The following is a 22,721-nucleotide window of genomic DNA, read 5'->3' as shown; positions in this document are numbered from 1 at the left end:
GTTTCTAGTCAGGATCCCGTAAGGAGGAGCAGAGTGGATGACACCCTCGGAGCAAACAGCGTGCCTTTCCGTCGGGAACAGGCTGTGCTCAGTGGGTGGTGTCTGATGTGCGTCTGGGTCAAGAGTCTCAAGAAGGGGTTCCTGTAGTTACACCCCTAAGCCCACACGTAGACACGTCAATCAGTGGCCCGAGTCTCAAATGAGCTAGCAGGCAGCAGTTCCTGTTGACTCCAGTGGGAGACACTGCGCACTTTTGGAAAGCAGACCATCTTACCTACGTGCTTAAATATGGACTCCGAAGCCTAACTTGAGTTCTCCATTGTGTTTAAAACCTTGGCCCTAGATCATCACATACAAGGAGATTTCAAAGGCCTTCTAAGGAGAGTTCTCCATGTCCCCACATTTCGGCAACCTGTCCTTTCCTTGAGCCACATCTCCATCCAGAGAGTGCTTCTCTCTGGCTAGCCAGCTGAGGTCCTCTGAGGGCAACACAAGGGACTCCTTTGTATGGAGGTGAAGATGCTGTCTGCGCGGTCCTCCCCCTAGCCTGGGGGCCACATTTGGATTCCCCCAGTTTTAATCCATTGACTAAGCAACTCTGCTGTGAGGTGTTTAAGCAGTCGAGTGGAACAAGCCTTTCCATGGACCGTCTTGAGAGAGAGCCGCAGCCTTGTGCTTTGGGATCCGCAATGGAAAGTGGGTTTAACGTGATTTCATGCTGGTAAAAGGTGCCAGATCGGGAGCCCTGGAGGCTCCCTAGAAGTTATAGATTTAGTAGAGCGCAGGCTGCAGGAATGGGAGCTTCCCCTCGCACCGCCATGGAGACATGCCTCAATCCCGCCCTGCAGGGGCCATCCCTAGACAGACAAGAAGAACAATCAGTCTTTGGCTGCTTTCCTGCAGCTGCCAGCCAGGTGCGGATCAGTGGCTTTGGCACCTGCTGACTGTAATCTGGGCTGAGGATAACAAAATGTTTCACAAACCCACCAAATCCCCCCTTTTTTTTTTAAACAGCCTCTCCAGATCTAGGCTGGGTTTAAAGCTTTCCAAGGGACGCGTATAGTTCAGGCACAGTCCTCAGAGCACAGAATATTCTTTAACAGACGTTACCACTGGTTTCTTTATCTTCTTGGCCTCCCCATGGTGACATGTAATTTTGTGTGTCATGTTCAATCACCCCATAGCAACGAACAGTCATAGATCTTGGCTCCTTTATTTTAAAAATGGAGATCTATGTAATCAGAAGTGACAGCCCCACACTAGCCCACAGCAACCTGGTCGTGTTATTACCCAATCTGTGGCAGAGGGGAAGCTATGTCACTCTTGCATGATACTTGTCCAGTGTTTTTCCAGTGCGCTTGCCTTTATCTTTTTGGGATGTAGGCCCAGTGTGTTTCATTTTGTGTAATTAGATTTGAAAGCTTTTCATTTTAATTTATCTGCTTTAATTATCAGTATTCCTGTTAAATCTTTAATTTCAGATTCTATGCAGCAGAAATTGCTATTGGCCTATTCTTCCTACAAAGCAAAGGCATCGTTTATCGGTAGGTGAACATATTCTCCCTCTCTCCCCTTCTAAAGAACTGGTGCAAAAATATGAGCCTGTTTATTACAATGATTGGACTTTGTGCTTAGGGTTCAAGGAGTCTCTTCTGTGTCAGCTGAGTGACCTACTAATCAGCACAATAGTCCACTGGGGCTGCAGCCCATTGCAGTGTCATGGAGCACAGTTTGGCAGCTGTCCGGGGGGTATACGTGCAGTGAATAGAACTGGAGGCCTGTTAATGTTAGTGCTTTATGAGAGCATGATTTTGTTTTACCCCAGTTTTGTAGGGAAGAGAGCTCATAAAAGTGGTTTTGATTTTTTTTCCTGCCTCCCTGTTTTACATTTCTGTTTGGACGACATAAATCACAGCTGGTGGGGTGGATGAATTGTGAGATGTGTGGTTTACTAGGGAGCGTTGTTTTCTCATCTTTGAGACTTTGTGAGTGCTTATGAGTGGTTTGTCCTGAGACTTGCGGTATAAACCTGGCACTTACTGTTCCAGTGTGAGTTACAACATTCTAGGTTAGCTAGATTACTGGCAGGCCCGGACAGCACTCCGAGGCTTCTGGCCAGGCACTGAAACTAGCCATCGCTCTTTCGCATGCTGGAGTCTCCACAAGGCCCAAGGTAAAGCAGAACATCCTTAATGAATGTCAGATGTCATTAACTGCCCGTGAAGGAGAATGCTGACTGCACTAGTGTAGTCATGAGTTACTGAACGCTGCTCCAAAGATGAAAGCAGTCGGGACAACCAGACATGAGGGACTTTTTTTTTTTTTTTTTGGCCATTGGCTGTTGCAGAGAGACATTGTAAGTTCACTAGTACTTTGTGCTTCTCCCTATAAAATTGAATGCAGCCTTTTGTTTATCTGTCCTTGCCCAATCCAAATTCTAAGCACCGTTGTCATAGTTAGTGAAGTCCAACAAAAAGTGAGCAACTATAAATTGTGCTATTCCCGCTATTGCACTTTCACTTAACTGACCAATTTGTCGAACTGAGGAAGTGCTTAAAGTATAATTTTGCATATGAAATGATCTTGGCTCCAAATAGCTACATTTAATTTCTCTATGAAGTGTGTTGCAATACTGAATGTTGAATTGTCCACCCCAAACCTTTACACTCCTCCCTCGGTGTCCCTTCAGGATTAACCCAGTCTTACTCCTGGTCTCCCCGTCACTCTGCTCCCCAAACGTTTTTGTGATTACGCCAGGGAAACCAGCTTATGACATCTTTGTTCCTTCTGAGCTGAGTCATGATACATGGTTTCAGTTAACTGGGGAATTTGTAGTCCAGAGCTTTGTATTATCTCTTCCCCATAATTCTGGTGCATTCACTCAGTCAGAGGCAGGATGAACCTTTGTACATGTACCAGAGGCTCTGCCACTGTGACTCAAGTTAGTAGATGAAATGTATGCATGATTATGTTTATGCTGGAGGCCAGTTGGCTGCTGGGTGAGAAGCCAAAGAGGGAGAGGAGTTTAGATGCTGCTACTAAAATATTAGCTGGAGGGAAATCAAGGAGGAGCAAAGGGTTTATTTCCACCCTAACTACTGGTTATTTTCCAGCCTTTCTTTTCCAGTAGACCCTACTGCAGCTTGTGTTAGAAGCGAATACGGGTAACTTGCGTTAGAATAGCAGATCCAGAGCATATGACAGAGGTATTGTGAAAAGGGGCAACCAAACCATGAACTTAAACAAAAACACCTTTACAGAAACTCAGGTGATTGTCTGCCTTCTTTTTGAACTCCAACTCCTGGTTGTAGGCTCTGGGCTAGATCTTTAGCTAGCCTAACTCTCCATAGTTCTATGAAGTCAATGGAGCTATACCTGTTTACATGAGATGAGAATCTGGCCCTGTCTCTCAAGCTGGTTGACATTAACTTCATGATGTGCCCTCAACTTCAGCTCTATGGTGTATGATTTCCGTTACCCTGTTAAAGAGATTTGCAGCCTTGGGCACAACTTCATAAATCTTGATAGCAGATGGCAATTGACTCAGAGTTCATAGTTTGCACCATGACATACCACTAGGTTACCGGCCTGATGGCCTTGCTGTACCCTGTGGACAGAGATACAGCACATACGCCCTTACCCCAAACAGAGACCTTTGGCTTATTGTACAGGACATAAACAAGAAAATAATAACAGACACCACATAGCTGCTTGGTAATTACATGGGGAGCTACTTCTATTTGAAATACTGAACGTTCACTGAAAGACTACCCTCCAATTCTTTTTTTTTTAGTGTAACCCCCTGGCCGCATCGTAGCCGACACTGGAGAACTGAACCAGGCATCTCCAGAGCTGAAGGCATGAGTCTCTACAGCTTGAGCTGAGAGGTGTAGCAGACTCGTATCTTCTGCGGGTCAGGCACAGAGGCCTGTTGTGTTACATTAGGAAGAGAAGTTGAGATAATGCTAGAATCTTTTCTGACTTGGTACCATCTACCTTTAGGTTACATGTGAACGCCAAATACACTCTGAGGTGCATAGAAATTAAAGATGAAAAATGATCTATTAAGTCAATCTCCCTGCTAGTGCAAGATTGTTCTGTACAGTATTTTTTCCAGTGTGTTGTCCAGCCTGGCATTTGTGGAATAAACATTTTAAAAGTTGGGCGCCGGTATGCCTAGATTTCATTCTGAATCATTATCCCCAGGACGTATTCCTACAAAGGGTGTATGTGTGAGGGAGAGCTCTTTGCCTGAATGAGCTTGGATGCAGGAGGTCTGTTGGCTTTCTTTACTATATCCTTTCAATTTGACCCTTTTGTGTAACAGTTATTTTACTGTCCTGCTGTAGAGACCTAAAGCTTGACAACGTGATGCTAGATAACGAAGGGCACATAAAGATCGCGGACTTCGGCATGTGTAAGGAGAACATCTGGGATGGAGCAACTACCAAGACCTTTTGCGGCACTCCCGACTACATTGCGCCTGAGGTGAGGGAATGAGATGTGCAGCAGCAGAGGCTCCTAGGCGATGGGTTTTCAAGGATAAAAATATCTTGTGGAAATGTGTATTTCATAAAACACCTTTTGCTTCTGTGACCAAGGTTTGAATGGATACAGGCAGAGAGAAAACACAATAGCTTCAGTGGCTTTTGTCACTCAATAGATGCATTGAATAGCTTTTGTCATAAGCCCTCCGACAATAATTGTCAGTTGACAGCATTTCCTTCAGCGATGCCTGTGTGACTGAGTCTGGAGATGGCTTGAGTTTTTTCAAACCAGAGATAAGGGCGATCCCTTTAGGACCAGCTGGAGAATGCCTGCAAACCAAAATGGGCACTAGAGCTAACCGGGAATTTTCCATTGGAATGATTTTGCAACAGAACGTGCAGTTTCTACAAAGTTGAAACTTTTGGTGGAAAAATTGATTTTTTTTTTCTATTTGGAAAATCAAAATAAAATATTTCATTTAGGATTGGTTTGACCTGATTTGGAATTTTTTAACAGACCCAAAATGATTTGTTTCAAATGACTTCAATAAAACGTAAACTACACTTTCCTATTTTGACACATTGCCTTATGGGAGCTGTAGTTCTGCCCTCTTCTCTCCAAAAGGCGGGGCTCCCAGTAGGATTACATCTACCATAAGGCAATGTGCAGATTTCATTCTGCCCAAGCTGTTTGGTGCATCATGGTAGTCACATGACTCTGGATACATTGTGGGAAATGTCCTCAGGCCGGAAGTCGGGGCCAAAGGTGAAAATGAAGGCATTGTGCTCCCAAACTACAGCTCCCATAAGGCAATGGGTTACCATAAGAAAATACAGTTTAATGTTGAAATGACTCAAAACAAAGCATTTTTGAGTCATTTCAAAAACCTGAAATAAAACATTTTCATTTCGGGAAAGTCTAAATGTTTTGTTTGGATCAAAAATATTTCAACACTTCAAAGTCAATTTTTTTTTTTCAGAATTTCCATTACAAAGAAAATTTCTCCTTCCCGTCTCGTAGCGGGACGAATGCCAATGTTGGAATGTCAGAATTCCCTGCAGGAAAGCAATTCTCCGTTTTGCTCAGCTCCCACAGGGGCCCATCACTGTGTCTGCCAGGCTCTGGCAGCTGGGCTGTGTCACCCGGGACTGTACTGAACATTCATTCATTTAAATGTTCCTGTGGTCTGTGCTGCTTCTCCCACTGACCCAGCAGCAGCAGTTAGGCATTACTACTATGTGTGCCTACCTGCAGCAAGGAAGCCAAAGGCCTGTCAGTCAAAGCGAATGTCTGAGCATCAGTCCACCCACTTCCTTCCCAGCATTTTATGACATACAAGCAAGGAGTTGCCTCCGTTCTCTGCTCCCATTCCAGCGTTTCAGTGCCCTCTTCCAGCTGCTGGGTGGTGGAAGGAGGGTGAGGGAAGGCAGCAAGGAGAAATTCTTTACTGCAAAGACCCTGCTCACAACTTTAAGGGGTTCCGGCCAGACAGGAGGGAACCAGCGGGAAGATTCTCTCCCGCTCCCTCAAACCACCTTCTCAAGGGCTCAGCACGGGTTGTTGGCCCTGAATCAATCCCCTTCCTCTAGACACAGAGGGCTGTTGCCAGCTCCATTTCCTTGCAGCACGACTGGGTCTCTGCCTGTTGGCCAGCCAGCTTGAGAACTCTGGACAGAGACCCAACAAACATCATAGCCCCCTTAGTAAGCTATGTTCTGCTGGCCTCCCTGGTTTTCTGGCTTGGGGATCAGTACCTGGGATGCAGTCTCTGCCCCTTCCCTGGCAGCCCAGTTTGTTCCCCATCATCATTCCCCCTCCATCCCAGTGGAATGTGGTGTCTAGTGGAGCCACCTTTGTTGCTGGGGATATGGGCACTCACCTGCCTATGAATGTGGTCTGGATCGCTCTGCACCCCAGGAGCTCTTCTCCCCACACCCAGACTCCCTCTCACTGGGATGGGGCAGCAGGGTTCCTCTGACTCGGGGGCCTCTCTTTCTCCATCTTCCCCTCCTCATGTACGCTCTCCTGCTGGGATCTGGGGGCAAGGCTACTCTGTCTCCAGGCCATGCTCCTCTCCCAGGACCATTCCTCGTAGGGACCTGTCTCTGTCCTGATTCCCTAGCAATTCTGCGTCTGTGTGTGCAAGAGAGATCCCTGTTCCCATGTCCAAATCTTCCATGGAGAGCCCGCTCCCCATCATCCCAGCCCTGGGGACGTGTGCCCTACCCAGTCATTCACAACTAAGAGCCCGTAGTCTGTTACAGCAGCAGCGCTGCAGCACGTAGGTTGACAGTTCAAGACTGCCTGAGACCTTTCTAGTGAATACGCTCTGACCAGGGAGGCAGGTTCCCCTTCCTAATGGCTCCCTCCTGTGCGTCCAGGAACCCGGTACAGGAATCTGCAGGACGGCTCAACAGCCACGTCAGTCCATAAGGCCTTGCCTCACTCAGGGAGGCTGACAAGGACTTTGTCCCTTTCACAGCTTTGGCTCAGGGTGCAGGCGTATGGAAGCCAAGAGGCTTTTGGCCTTCACAGGGTCCAGTTCGCAAGGTGTTAAATGTGCAGAAATTCTCCCCTTCATTAGGTCTGGGGAATTCGTCTCCGTCTAGCCAGCCCACTGGTGCTACTTGGCAGCCACCTGTCTGGGTGACAGCTCTCTTTGTTCTGCTCTTTTGTTCAGTTGGGTCTGCCTCTTGATTTGGCTGGTGTCCAAGTACTCGCAGAAGTGCTGAGTCCTCATTGCCAGTCTTTGCCAGGTGGGGAGTCTGAATGTTGTGTTTTCTTACCTGGGTGGTGGAGTCATTTCTGCTCCCCCGACCCCTTGAGTGCAGAAATCAAGAGTCAATGATCTTTGCCCTCTTAGATCGTGGTTTCTTCCTGATTGGACAAGGCTCCATCTCTCCCCCTCTCCTGGGATTCTCGCTGGAGCTCACATTTGGAGCAGACTGGCCTCAGGGGGCAGCAGCGTCTGTTTCTGAAATCTGTAAGGTGACCACCAGGTCCTCATCTTTATTTGGCCTGACCTGTTGGATCTGCCCTCGTTTGCTGATCCTTTGTTGTCCATTAGGGCTTCCAGGACTTCTGTAAGGTAAAGCACCTCCATCCGCTCACTGCTTGCAACATCTGTTGTTTGTAAATGGTGTCACTGGATTGGATGGGAAAAGAGGAACGTCCGACAAGGGAAAACTACTCACCAGTAAGTCTTCTGGCTGTAGTCAGCCCCTTCTCCCATCCCAGCCTTGACGGAGGGTTATCTCCCTGTCTTTGTACTGGAAGTCTCTAGTTGGACTGCAAGTGGGTGGGCAGCGTATCACTGGCCTTGCCTGGCAGATCAGGTTCCTCGTTGCATCTCATAGAGAGAACTATGACAAACGGAATTACCAGTGACTAATATTCCCTTATTAAAATAATCCTGAGACATCCCCATCCTGTTACTCGCAATGAGGGGCTGCAGGTGTGTTCTGAAATAACTTCATAGCAATGTCTCCAAACTGTTCAATATCTTAATGCTTGTGTCAGCTTATTACTTTAACAACTGATGGCATTGTGTATGACAAATTATGCTTGAAGTACCGCCTGGGGGCATGTTAGCCATTTATTTAAGGTAGCCAGTGTTGCGCTTGCTCCTAAATACCTGTCCCCTTTAAAAAAACAAAGACATTTTCTTACATTCTGCCTGAATGCTCAGCAATGAAACATTGGTATTTACCCACTGAAACATTTTAAGGAAATAAATCCCCTTCAGATGTATGTCAGATTCTGTCCCAGTATTCTAAACTACTTTGTGTTTCATCTCAGCCAGGGAGATAGTTAATTACTAGCCCAAATGTGTATTATGTAGCCTCTGTGTATCAAGAGTAGTAGCTCTGTTACTGTGGGTGATTAATACTCCTTCAAAGCAGGACAAATGACCACGTCCTTTGGTAGTCAACTGAGCATTATCACTTAAACACTTATTTTCCTTGGTTTCGTTTGTTTTTTCAATAGAAAAGCAGAGAATGGGAAATTAGGATGCAAATTGCTAATGGATTCAGGAATATTATTATTATTTACCCCGTTGATAGTGCTCTTTACCTGTCGATCTCAAGGAAGGAAGTAAATTTATCCCCATTTCATAAATGGGGAAACTATGCACATGCACTTGGCCAACATCACACAGCTGTTCCGTAGCAGAGCCAAGATTAGAACCCAAATTCCAGGGCAGTTCACTCTCCACTAGGCTCTACTGCCTTCCATGAAGAAGCTGAAAATGTTTTATGCTATCATGGCCTCATGTTAGAAACATCCTGTGACTTGCCTGACCATTTGCTGGGACTCTGTTATAAGGTACAAGTCACCCTGGTACCTAAGGGACTGCAGTGAGTATGAGTGACTATCACTGGCACAGTTTCCTGTGAAGAGAGAATGCTCTTTAGTGGTTGTTTTTTCTGATGTTTCCTACAAGGTTTTTTGTTTGGTTGTTTTATTTAATATTTTTTACTCTTAGAGGACTTTGGTGTAAGCAGTTCACCCCTGAATTTCCCAGGGCATTGGCAAATCACCAAAAACCAAGTGAAAGGAACGCTAAGTGAACTAGAAGTCAAGGCAATTCAGAGCTGACAGTGTCAGATCTGAGTAGTTCAGCAACACTGAAAGGAAAAGGAACAGTCCCCGATTCAACAAGCTATGTGCCTGATTTTAAGCACACTGCTCAGGTATTTATAATCAGACACGTGTGTAAGTACTTTGCTGAATCAGGACCCCTGTGAAGTTAAGGACAGCATATCCCCTGTGATCTTTAAACTTAGCTGAATGTCATTGCTTTTGTAGGTTTAAAGTAGGCTGTTAGTAGGTCATTTGATGAGGCCTGTGATTTAAAGACTGAAAACACCTTATTTTCCTGATGGGGCAGTAATGGATCATGGTAAGAGGCCATAATCAGGCTCTGTGTCGTACACCAGAGTGGTAACTTTGGAACGGTTCTGATCTATTAGGCCGATAGGATTGGTCATGTATTGTTTATCTGAACCCTGCCCCATGAGCCTCTTGTATGTAGCCGGGTCCTTTCCAAACTGTCGGAAGAGAGAAGCTCTTGTTATAACCTGCTCCATTTCATGGCTGTAATCAAATGCAAATGGCTGTTTGCATTATGGAAGATTGACAGAGTAATCTGAAAAATAACCACTTGCCTTTTGTTCTTTGGGGATGTTGTTCTCCAAGGGAGGGGGAGGTGGAATGTGCCAGGGTTTTTTCTTTATGTGGGAGAGAAATGGGGCTCCATGTGGGCTCAGATGTCTGTCTGTGCGGATCAGACTGCAGGATCGGGGCCTCAGTCAAATGTGGGGGGTGGAGAGGTGGGAACAGAAAGAAAAACCTCTTGGAGTTGAACTGAATCACGTGTATGTATATTTTACTGTGATTAGCATGTGATTTGCATTCATATTTGAATATATGAATCGATTCAGAATAGAATTCTGTAATTAGGATGAATAAATTGTGTAATTGTTCTGCGTTAAGTAACAGATGGCACAGCCTAAGGCCTGTCAAACTCTGTACGCTGAAACGAGGCCCAGCAGCAGCAGCTAAGCAAATAAACTGGGGCTTGAAAAAGCCCTTCACAGCACCGATTCGCTCTCTGCCGAAGCCGGGTTCCTTAGATTCAGTTTCCAGCCTGGTTAGAACTATGTGTGTGCGTGCGCTCGGGTTTCCTTCCTGCTTCCCCTTTGATCATTGGTACCCGAGACTAGAGTGACCTCCTCATTTGAAAATGGGAAAATAAAATGACAGAAACATGGACTCTCCCAGACTCCCCCATATGCACCGTCATTCAGACAGCTGGACCGGCTGACTCAGTAGCTTGGTAGAACAAACGGTGTTCCTCCTTCTCTCCTTCACTCTCAGGAGGGCTGATTGCTGGAGTAGTTACTTTCCTTAAATAGCTGGGAAATCAGAACACATGCTAGTAGCACCATAGTTGGGCTGGAAATGTCCCGGTTGTGGAGTGGGATTGTACATTAGCTTTTTCTATGATGAAGACACACAATCTATGCTGGTGTGTCTAAATTGTCCTTTCATGTGGGCAAGGTACTTTGTTCATTTGGGGCTCAATCACACAAGCCAATGAGTATTCTGACCCTGTTCCAGCAAAGCCCTTAGAGCATGTGCTTCAATTTAAGTACATGAGCAATCCCATTGACTGGGATAGCCTGGGCCCTTATTCAAGATACTGTGAAGCGACTTAGGAGATTCACAATCTTGAAACAAGTCTGAAGTCCGCTAGTGATCATGCAGATGGCTAATGGTCTGATTACTGTGCAGGGACTCGCATTTCTGGAAACAGTCTCTGGTCCGCTTCTAATGGAGGAATACATACCAGCTATGTCTGCATGCATAAAGCATAAACTGTGGTGCAATATAACTGCCTCTATTTTTGAAGAATGTGAAGTGGAGAAGGCTTATTTAGGTAAAGTGGGACTTTCTCATGGTCTGGTCGGTTTTTCTCCACTGAACAACTTTGCTATCAAAGTGGAGTTTCTCTGGAAGCAGAATTGTAACTTCAACCTTGCGATGCACCGGAACAATTTTTGAGCTTTCAATTTATTTCACTAGAAGGAGAGTTTCTCTGTGCCAGACATTCCTCCAGTTGTACTCTGCCCTCACTGATGGCTGTTCATGACTTAGGAGAATTTAAACCAAGCTGTGTGCAAAGCTGATAAATGATCTTGCTGATTTCACGGCAAGGTTGTATAGACTGTGATTTCACAGCCACAAGTTTTCACAAAAAGAGCCATGCAAAAAATGTGAAATGTCACGTTTTGAGACAAGAAATTGACCCTTATTCCAATGAAATTTTGACTCTTGAAATTTCAAAACTGTAACGGCTTTCAATTGAAAATTGTATTATATCCATTTGAACTCCAAAATGATCAGATTTGTAAGCAAATGTGATGCAGCACAGTTGTGGGAGCTTTTTTTTTCTTTTTCTTTTTTATTTTCTGGCAGTTTGAACTATTTAATGAAATAAAAATGCAATCTAATAGCTTCAAATGTTGAGATTTTTAATTACTAAAATTTCATAAGCCCTTTTGAAAGATATATCTCTACTGAATATACCTAGAGGGCCAAATTCTGTACGATTACTCCAGAGCAACTGTAGAGAAATCAGTGGAATTAATCCAGTTTTACACCACTGTGAATGAGAGTAGAATTTGGCCTAATGTTTCTAATTGAAACAACGTTGTATCTGTAGTGATGAATCTGGGCAGGGGGACCCTACAGTTGTGAGCAAACCTGATCACTCTGATCGTATTATTGTTCTCTCTTGTCACGCATTGACTTTTCAGGCAATATCTCAATTTACCTGGCTTCTTAGAGCTGAAGCTCATAGCAGGCCGTATTTAAGACACCATGTGTTCTGCATTACCAAAAAAAAAAAAATACATGCTAGTTGAAAAATCAGAGTGAGTGTTTTGTTTTTCCTGATGTTCTACATATGCCATGTTAACAAGTGCTATGCAATGCCTGACTTGCAAAGGTGCTGAATACCTGCCGTTACTATCTATTTAAACAGCAGCTGAAGTACTCATCACTTCTGAAAATCTGACCACAAATAAATATCCTTGTCCTTTTGACCTGGACCAAGGCTTGGAATTATTTCGCATTGTGCCAACAGGCTAATAATTGAAGCGTCTTAATCCTGCTGTTTTTGTTGTTTTTAGATCATTGCTTATCAGCCCTATGGGAAGTCGGTGGATTGGTGGGCATTTGGAGTTCTGCTCTATGAAATGTTAGCTGGCCAGGTAATTGAATTTTCATTGATTCCCATGGGATTTTGTTAAATTCCATTGTGAGCAGCAGTTGAAGAGCAATTTGTTTTGTCCCCGGCAAACATCGGGGGGTGGGGGCAGTGCTTTGTGCAGTGCTGGGGATCAAGCGTCATGGATCACAGCCATGGGGAGAGGCTGCCAAGCTGAAAGAGATCAGTCATGAAGCGCCCGGAGAAATGAAAGGTGGCTGACTTCCTACCTGAAGATCATAAACACAAATGTTAGTCCAAAAACAATGATATGCCACTTAACCTGTCTTCTCTCTCTTCCTCCCTAGGCACCCTTTGAAGGGGAAGATGAAGATGAACTTTTCCAGTCCATTATGGAGCACAACGTAGCCTATCCCAAATCCATGTCCAAGGAGGCTGTGGCAATCTGCAAAGGGGTAAGGGGCAGCCCTGGCTTTTTGGAGGGGGCAAAGAACGTATGGCTTGGTTTTTATGCAGCGAGGTGCGGAGTTGCACATGCAGCTGCGTGCCTAATTCAGGGTGCGCTCCCTACAGCTGCTGTCACACATTGTGGGACCACCCATACAAATGGGCAATAATGGCACAGGCCACTGTTATTGGGCTCAATACAGGAGTAACGGGGTGACATTCCTTGGCCTCTTTTAGACAGGAAGTCAGACTAGATGACCCCATGGTCCATTCTGGCCTTTAAACTCTAGGAGTAAGTGCACATGCCAAGTAGCTGTAAGATGGGCTGTCCCGCTTGCTTCCCTCTCAGGCGGTAATATTGCAGCCCCTTGGAGATTTGCATCCGGTGGCCGCTCTCCGTAACTAAACGGTGGCACTAACGTCTCTGCAGCCGAGTGAGATCCTGCCAGTGAGGGTACTGCCATGGATTTCAGTGGGATCCATGTTCACGCTGGACAGGAAAGCATAATAAGGGTTCTAGGGGCTCACCTTTCCCTCGGAGGGCACTAGGCAGTGCTATGTATTTAGTGTCCAGTTGCCAGCCATTTTGAACACCTGCAGCAGAGAGATTGTGCCACCGTAACGTGCATCTTCCAGCCCACCCCTCCCACTGCTCAGGGTCAAAGATTGAGCACCCTTCCCCGTTCTGTGCAGGAGGGAGAACGTCCCTCAGAACGCAACTGCTTTCCCCGTCCCTTCAGCTTTATCCCTTCTTCCCTGGTGATTCACTGTGTATGGACAGTCCAAAGAGGGGCCCTGGCACCTCCCTGGGAAGAGGCAGGGTCCTTATGCGGCTGCTCCCATCTGCTCAGTGCAGCATGGGCTGGGAGGGGCACAGGGGCCACATATCAAAGGGGAGCGTAGCATACAGCCCTACAAAGGCAAAGCCGTGCCAGTTCCTAGAGTAGGTCCCCCAGCCCTGGGGGGCTTAACAAGACGATCCATTCGGACGTGGTGTGGGTGCCACAGACTGTTTCCAGGCCAGCCTCTCCCGCACGGGGCCTCTCTGTTATTTCATGCCTGTCTCAAAGAGTTTTAAATACCTGTTGGCTTTTTGTCCCATGTCGTCATGCTGCTGCTGTCACTCCGGCAATACTGGCGGGCGGTAGCACGGGGTCAGCACGTGTTGGTTTGAGCCCAGCTGTGCGCTCCCGTCACACCCTTTCCATCAGCCTTCTATCTGTGCCTTTTGGGCCAACAGTCCAAGCCAGTTTCCAGAGCTCTGCCCATGTGCTGGCTCTGCTGTTGCTGCGCGGCTCCCCTCTCTAGGCCAGGCCGTCTGATATTGGTAGGACCCTGTGGCAAGAGAAATAAAGGTAAAACACCGTCCTCTGCTTAATCGGTTTATTAATGGGCCTCCTCTCCTCTAAGCAGCTCCATCCCATTTAGAAGCAGGACCAAACTCTTTATTTTCATGGCTGTCTTAGGCCCGGTCTACACTACCACGTACTTCGGTATAACTTGCATCGCTCAGAGGTGTGACTAAGCCACCCCCTGAGCGACGTGAGTTACACCGACCTGAGCACCAGTGTGGACAGTGCTACCACTGCCTCTCGTGAAGGTGGATGTGTTGTGCGGACAGGAGAGCTCTCTCCCATCGGCATAGAGTGTCTGCACCAGAGTGCGATGAAGCACTTCTCGGATAGCCCGTAGTGGGGGTACGTGGACGTTGAAGGGCGTGACCTTGCAGCTGAGAATGTGGGGATGCCACAGTCTCCAGGCAGCACTTGGGGTTTGGGCTTCTGGCCTTCCAATTAAGTGGGAGTGGTGGGGATGAAGTGTGGAAGCTGATAGCAGGCACCAGACTTAGGGCCATTTATCCAGAGACTCCTTTACCACACTGAGTGGCAGCAGGGGAAGTTCATGTATTTGTATTAGACATAAAACAATATCAGGGCCAGGATCTGGGAAACTTCATAATGATATTTCTAACTAATTTTAAGGTAGAAAATAAGGCCAAAATCCTGCAAATTTAAGTGCCCGTATATGTATTTTGCAGGATCAAAGCCTAATTTTACCTTATCAAATGGCTTTTTAAATGAGACCCTGAATGGAGCAGTGTACTGAGCTGGGAGCCAGCCCTACAAAGCCTTAAGTACATGCCCCACTTTATTTGCACCCTAAGTGAACAAAGCACATTAGAGTCTTGATGTGGATGTTTATTATTCAGGTTTGACCCCATTCCTCAGTCAACCAGAACTCAGCTGTAGTCCAGGCTCTCTGATCATTAGATTATTGTGTAGGGTGCCTGCTTTAGTTTTAAAAACTTTTTATTTATTTGTTGTTTTAAAAATGTCAAGCTCTCTGTAACTCAGAAAGTAGCATTTGCACCTGTTAGTGGATAATGACACAACCTGTGATGAATTTCGCTGCAGCAGCATTGGGTAGCTCCCTTTCCCATTGCAGCAGGACTCGTAGCATGTGTTACCAATGGGAAGTACTGGCTCTTTGGAGGGGAAAAGTTGAAGTGTTCCAGGTTTTAAGTGGGTCATAGGGAAGCGGTTGTTTTCCAGGTCACTTGGCAGTCACTTTTTACTGAAATTAACAGTAAAGTCTGCATGTTAATTTAGGAGCCATCATATTAATCTGAGCGGGAGTTTCTGCCAACTTTCTGGTTTTTAGTGGGGGGAGGAGGAGGCTATTTCTCCAAGTCTGGCATTAATGAAGAGAGGAAGATGTTTTCTGGTGTTATGCTAAACATCATTATCCCCACAGTGCTCCAGGGAGTAACACTGGCGAGTGATTAGAGATTGGAGCAGTGATAAATCTAGCTGTCTGCTTTATTTTCTGTCACATCAGTCAAAACCTGAATGCTGTAAATCGACAAGAAGAGACCATGATTAAAACATCTGCTGGGTATAGCTGTAATGGCTTTTCTCACTTCTTGCAAATATGAAACTGCATGGAAGAAATTTAACTATACATACAAGTCTGGTCTCATTTGTAAATTCTTTCTTTTTTTGTCTTGTGTAGACAACAAAGTGGTGGTTCAATACATATATTTTTCTGAACTAAAAAGATACAAGGGACATTGCATTTTTCTCCCATTATTCCCTGCTCCCCCACAAAAAAATGGACTGCAATTTTAAGAAGCCTCAGTAAGCTAAAAAGACAGACTTTGTCCGGACACATTAGAGGGGTCGGTATCTTCAAGTTAATGAGCATCTAAGTCTTGCTGCTTTTCCAGGAAAAAGTTTCATTAGCTAATATACAAAAACAACCCCGTATCAATTCAATGAAAAAAGCAATTGGAAAAAGCTCTGCATGTAAACAGGAAAGGTTTGTATATCTCAGCCAGGATTTCCAGGAACAATTGAAGGGGGATTTTGTTGTCCCTACACAATTTTAATCCTATGTGCTAGTGCCAGTCCTTATTTAGTGTAGTTGTAGATGTTGCTTTGGGAAGCCAGGAGATGGAAAGCAATTTGACACAGAAGGCTCTGTATCTGCATGAGCCAAATGGTAAATGTTCATCCGATGCACTCCCTGGGAAACAAATGGGATACTTAACTGCGTCTTTGACTCTTCATTAAATGCCACTTACTAGATCGAATGTAATAGTGCTTTCCCTATTAGAGTATCGAATGGGTCGGGGAAGGGGGGTGTTTTAGGAGAAGAAATCTGGTTGTTTTGCGGTGGGGGGAGCGAAGGGGGAGGCAGACATAGTAACAATTGGTTTTATTGTGCATAGCTTTCTTTGTGCAATCCATTCTTGCTAAAGAGACCAGAAATGCTGGTTCAGCTATCAAAAGCCAGCACTCATGCTGGGCAGGCCCCTGCCATCAGCCCTGTGTCCTAGAGGAAATGACAGGTTGGTCTTCTATCCAGACTACCTGGCATGTGACAACTAAAAATATACCCCATCTCTTTTTGAGGGACACATTCTTGTTTGTGACCCAACTGGTTTTCCTAAAGTCTGTATTTAATAGATCACGTGTGCACTAGAGCACTGGCATCAATATAAACTGTTCTCTTCCCATATGGAGACTTTTGAATGTGCCTGAACAAAGTCACTGTTTCCAGGTGAACAGATTGCCTGTGAATACCAGGTCCCTCTTGAATCTCTGTTGATAGCCATGGCATTTCCTGCCTTTGCTTCCTCAGTCAAATCTACAGGTATTTGGAATGGTATTTTCAATAGCTCAGATGCCTGGGGGAGGAAAACATCATATAATATATAACTAGCCCATTGTTTAGATCATTTTAGTGGCGCAATAGACACATCAGGCTATTCCACATCCCACTACCCCTATGATCTATTGTTGACACGGATATTGAAGTAACACAAAGTATCTGATATTTCCAATGGCATCTTTATCTTTTAATAACGTTGAAAAGCTGATAAAATGTTTGGGTTTTTTTAAATATATTTTTTGGGGGGTGTTTTGGGGTTTTTAAGTTTTTAACATCCGTTTTAAGTGACTCTGATAATATGGGAAGATTGCCCAGTAGGATATGTCATCGGGGTAATGTGTTTGTGCCAGGCTGTGGTGACATGCTGAATGCTGCATGATGTAACAGGCTACATGCAACTCACTAATGCTGCAAGTGACAGTTCAAGCATTCTGGTGACAGTCAAAATTTTCCAAATTTTGAATTCTCAATGACCTATTTTTTTGTCAAAAAATCAAATTTTGATGGGGAAATTTTCACCACCAGCTCTGGGACAGTCTGTCTGATCCTAATGCTAACTTTGCTTTCCTTTATGGCTGAGAGTTCAGCTCAGTTTCTATTGTCCCAGTTTACAGGGACACAAGTTATTGTGACCATGTTCCAACCATGAGAATCTGGGAAACATGTAGATTGTGGCTTTTAGTGGTTTAGGCCTGTGGTTTTCTTTAAGTGAGGGTTCCCATCTTTTTGTTCTCTTGGGATAACTGGCAGATTTTGAAGACATTAGAGATGCTCTCAGTAGGTAATGAATAGGCAATGAACATATAGTGGAGACAAACCCAGCTTTCGGAACAAGACACCATGGAACACAATAACTCTGAGTGGTAATCTCCATTTTAGGGACATGTCTGGTATATGCAATGAAGTCAATTTGTTGCATGCATGTCATGTGAGCCAGATACTGAATTTAGAGGGGGGCAAAGATCTGTTCAATCATTTCCACCTCTCAGTGCAGGATAATCTGCTTTAAACAAAGCCCTCAAAGATGTAGCTCCCTTTGCATCTCCATTGGCTAATCCTATTATAACTTGAGAAGTTAAGGCCCCAGGTCAGCAAAACCCTTAGGTACTTGGTTAAGGACTTTGCTGCATTAGGACTTGAATCAGTAGAAGCTGACCACATAGTCAAGATACAAAATTATGTTTTTCCTAAACTACCTAATTGCTGTTTGAATTAACTCTTGAAATGTACCATTGGCCTTGAATATGTATTGGTCTAATACAGTCCTCTTCATCTACAGTGATGTGTTGTATTCACGGCATTAGTGTAGGGATTAAACCAACTTCTTCCTATTTAATACACACAATGCCAAACGATTCTTTTCTATAAGTCAGGAGAATCAATCTGTAGACTTCATGGGCTTCTGTATAACAATAGCAGATGGTGACTTCATGCTAACATGAAGAATAAAAGCACAAAAGGAAACTGGAAGATTTAATTTCTGGGTGCATGTATCAAAAATACAGAAGAATAACTGCATCACAATATAGCCCTGTGCAGCAATGCAGACAGGTACCTCAAGCAGAAAATTAATCTTTTATAATTCATTAGTCAAGGCAAGCTAGGGTGACCAGATGTCCCAATTTTTTTATAGGGACAGTCCCGATTTTGGGGTCTTTTTCTTATATAGGCTCCTATTACCCCACCCCGTCCCGATTTTTCACACTTGCTGTCTGGTCACCCTAAGGCAAGCTGTTCAGAATGTGGTGTGGATTTGTGTTAACTTTGGGAAATTGTGTGTTTAACAGGGAAATTTAAATTTAAATTGTGAAAATTTAAAGTTTAAATTTAAACTGTGTGTGTGTCTGTGTCTCTGTGTGTGTTTGAAACAACTACCACCAAAAAAACAGCAGGTAAACGGTAAGATTTTGGCTAGTAAAACCTAATTAGTAAATTAATGTAGGATATATTTACTGCTGTGGATGAGAAGCTGACTATAAAACAACAGTAGGTGCAATGGAACAGATGCTAGTTCAAATTTGAATGTGCGCCCTTACAATAATCAATTTCTCTCTTAAAACAAAGATCTACCTATGAGTTAACATCCAGGTCCCAATCTAGAGAAATTTTAGCTCCATCAACCATTTTCTGCTATCATGCATTGGAGAACGCCAGCTCCAGTAGACATGCAATACTCAGCATTCGGTCTAATACCGGCTGTGGAAGCACAACAATTATTTACATGAGTTATTAGAACTACAAAAAATCCACTCAGTGAAATTGAAAATTCTCTCCCTAATTCTTCAATGTTAAATCCTCTTGTGTGAGGAGAGCATGATAACTTGGGGTGCGAGGAAAGAGATAAGGGAAGTCAGGGGACTGTCATGTAGGGAGGAGCAGTGCTGAAAGGTGAGCGAGATTTCCATACAAACCCAAGTAGGCATTGAAAAACAGACATTTTGGCATTTAAATTGTGACCATCAGATTTTTGTCAAATCTGAACTAGAAGCAGATCCCGCTGGTTTCCAAGTGAGATGCCGTATTTCTGCCATTCTGCCTCCACAGGAGTTGATCCAAGTCCGTGGGAGATGAGTAGGCTCATAGGTCTTCAGAGGAGTCACGTGGCTGACACGTGACTTGTTTCTAATTCAACATTTGAAGTGACTCATCCTGCTTGGCATTTTCACTGCTGAATTTTATATGTAGGAGTCCCAGTGCTTGATGTTTCAGCCGAGGCCCTGGTCGTGCCAACACACACGTGCTTAACTTCACTGCCATGAGGAGTCCCATTGACTTCAGTGAAGTGAAACATGTGCATAAAAGTTTCCAGGATCAGGCCCAAGAAAGAACAGAAACCCCCCCCCCCCCATATAGCTCTTTGCATGTTGGCTGGATGTAATCCAAGCTAATGTTGCATGTGAAAATCAAATGGAGAGATGGAGAGAGACCGCAACTGAATGAAACAAATTTGAGGAAGAGTTCTCAGTGGACATTTTAGAGTCTCCAATGGTTGTAGAGGCAATGCTTTTGTAATAACTTCCCATTGATTCATAGACTATTTCTCTCACCACTGTGATTCAACTGGCAGGATTTGACTTATCAGCGAGGGTCTGATCCAGACCCCTGTGAGGGAGATGGAAAGACTCCCATTGACTTCACTAAGGGTACGTCTTCACTACCTGCTGTATCGGTGGGTACCAATCGATTTATCCGGGATCGATATATCACGTCTCGTTAAGACCCGATATATCAATCCCCGAATGCGCTCACTGTCGACTCCGGAACTCCACCAGAGCGAGAGGCGGTAGCGCAGTCAACGGGGGAGCCGCAACCGTCGATCCTGCGCTGTGTGGACCCCAGGTAATTCGATCTAAGATACTTCGACTTCAGCTATGCTATTTGCGTAGCTGAAGTTGCATATCTTAGATCGATTTCCCCCCCCTCAGTGTAGACCAGCCCTAAGAGTTGGCTCAGCATTATAATTAATATAGGGAATGCCAGAGCAAAGATCTGAAACAGGGAGTCTCCCACGGTTTGGTACTGAGTAGAGTGAAGGAGAGCCAAAAGAGAGCCACCCAACAGCCTCCATCTGGGACTTTTGACCACCAAGAACAGCCCCCTCCCTGCCATATGGGACAAGTGGTGTGGCCCGTCCTTGTACTTCTATGGCTCATTCACTCTGGTAGGGGAATAGGGGAATCCATATCAAACGTTAGACAAAAACGTGACTACATTTTTACATATAGGCTACTACTTACCCTATTCTTCTAAATGACCAGGGACATTTTTGCTTTTATTACATCAGCATAGTTTATTACAATGTAATTTTTTATTCTTCTTCTTTATTAATTTTTACAATGACTCGAACACTTCAATATCAAATAAGACAATATTATCCAAAACCATAATGAGCAAGTAAAACAGCTTCAGTTCCCCCGCCCTGAGTCCTATCATCAGTGTTACCCTTCTTCTTCCAGATCCACCTCTCCCCCTTCCCAACCACAGCTGTCCTGTGCTCCTGGCAGCCGCAGTTACAGCGGCTCTTCTCTGGCAGGAGGGGAGGGCGAGGGAGTGATGCTATACTGGACGGACACCAATACCACTTCTTAAGCTTGCTAATGGGATGCTTTGATCCTCGCCACTAGCAAATTAGCACATGTTGTCTGGAAGATGATTGATTCAGATCTCAGAAGCCAGGACCACTGCCTAACACTTTGCTGCTAGATGCTGGGATTTCTAGAGCTGATGTGGAAGCCATGAACATTACTTCGGTAGCTACTCAACCACTGGCACTGAAGGGGTTAACCTGGGCTGGTTTCCCAGCTGTCTGGGTAATGAATGCACTGCCACTGGCCACCAGGGTGGTTGTTGGCTCCAACCTTTTTACTTCACTTCACATTTGTATTTCTGGTTTGTTTGTTTATTTATTTATTTGCGGGGTGGGGGGGGGGGGGGGGGGCTTTTCTTTGCCACTAGGTCTGCGTGGAACATTTTTTTTAAGATCAGTCTCCCTAAGCAAGTTTATGTGCAATCATGGTTGACTTATGTCAAAACATTTGCAACTTCCAGAATTTGTGTGTGCCTACTTGGAGACACAAGCTCTGTTACGTTGCTGGGATGGACTTTCTGCAGAGCGTGAAATTCACCCCGACAGAGAGGCCAGGTCCAGGTTCCAGAATCACTTAAATCCTGCTTTCACCCAAACAGCATTGTGAGTTGTGTGCACACCTCTCAACCGCTCCTAGTTTTGAGGGCTGTCACTCATTTTAGTCCCAACGTTACCACATTCCACCCAGGTAAATAAAAAATGAGGAGACACCACATCAGAAATAGAGCCATGAATCAGAAGCTCTAGAAAGAGAGTCCTTGACACTAAAGGAAGCAGCTGTTTCCTGCGTGAGCGGTGTTGTGTCCCCCCTTTACTTTGGGCGTTTAAACATAAGACCTTAAGAATGGCCATACTGGGGCAAACCAAAGGTCAACCTAGCCCAGTATCCTGTCTTCCGACAGTGGCCAGTGCCAGGTGCCCCAGAGGGAATGAACAGAACAGGGAATCATCAAGTGATCCATCCCCTGTTGTCCATTCCCAGCTCCTGGCAGTTTGGGTCTTTGTCATACCTTGCCTCCCAGATTTGGCCTGTAGCAGGTTGAGAACTGTTCTTTGTCTGACCCGCCCTGGAAATCAGCAGCATGACCCAGAGAGAGAGAATTTGAATCTCTGTCCAAGGAAGTAGAAGGGGCAGTGGAGGTTTGTCAGCTGCTGAAGTGAACATTCTCCCTATGACGTGAGGGGGAATTATGCATATGTATCGGGGGGGGGGGGGGACAGACAGGTTGGAAGGCATAGGACTAGGCCTGTCTTCCTCCCACTTCCTGAGTGTTGGAGGAGGGATAGCTCAGTGGTTTGAGCATTGGCCTACTAAACCCAGGGTTGTGAGTTCAATCCTTGAGGGGGCCACTTAGGGATCTGGGGCAAAATCAGTACTTGGTCTTGCTAGTGAAGGCAGGGGGCTGGACTCAATGGCCTTGGTCCCTTCCAGTTCTAGGAGATAGGTTATCTCCATTAATTTAATTTAAATTTATTCCTTTACCTTTTCCAAGCAGTTCCAAGGTTCATAGATTTGAAAGGCAGAAGAGTCCATTGTGATCATCTAGTCTGACCTCCACAGCTGGTCACAGATTGCACCCTGTGGTTCCTGCACTGAGCCTACTAGTGTGAACAGCTGCATAAGTCACAGCTAGTGACAAGCGGGAAGTGGTGGTGTCCTTTTTGCAAACCCATGTCCCTGTGCTGTAGAACAAGATTTGCTGCAAACTGGTTGTGCTCTTGGAACTGGTTTGTTTTAACTGCCCTGCTTCTAATGAAGCAGTCCTTTGTTGCAGGAATTATGTTCATATT

The 22,721-nt window shown here is 45.1% G+C and overlaps 1 protein-coding gene across 3 annotated transcripts in view; it reads left to right on the top strand.

The window, feature by feature from the left end:
• The window catches only part of PRKCB (protein kinase C beta), a 241,020-nt gene that overhangs the window by 192,316 nt on the left and 25,983 nt on the right, over window positions 1-22,721 (top strand). For all 3 annotated transcript variants that reach the window (XM_034784757.1, XM_034784756.1, XM_034784758.1), the window contains 4 exons: window positions 1,482-1,544; window positions 4,350-4,488; window positions 12,186-12,266; window positions 12,571-12,678. In XM_034784757.1, coding sequence (XP_034640648.1) covers window positions 1,482-1,544; window positions 4,350-4,488; window positions 12,186-12,266; window positions 12,571-12,678 — 391 coding nt within the window. The remainder of the gene's footprint in view (window positions 1-1,481; window positions 1,545-4,349; window positions 4,489-12,185; window positions 12,267-12,570; window positions 12,679-22,721) is intronic.

Source organism: Trachemys scripta, chromosome 10 (genome assembly GCF_013100865.1).
Source record: "Trachemys scripta elegans isolate TJP31775 chromosome 10, CAS_Tse_1.0, whole genome shotgun sequence".
Taxonomy (NCBI): Eukaryota; Metazoa; Chordata; order Testudines; family Emydidae; genus Trachemys; species Trachemys scripta.
The sequence above is the reverse complement of the archived record's forward strand: the minus strand, read 5'-3'. Positions and strand labels throughout refer to the sequence as shown.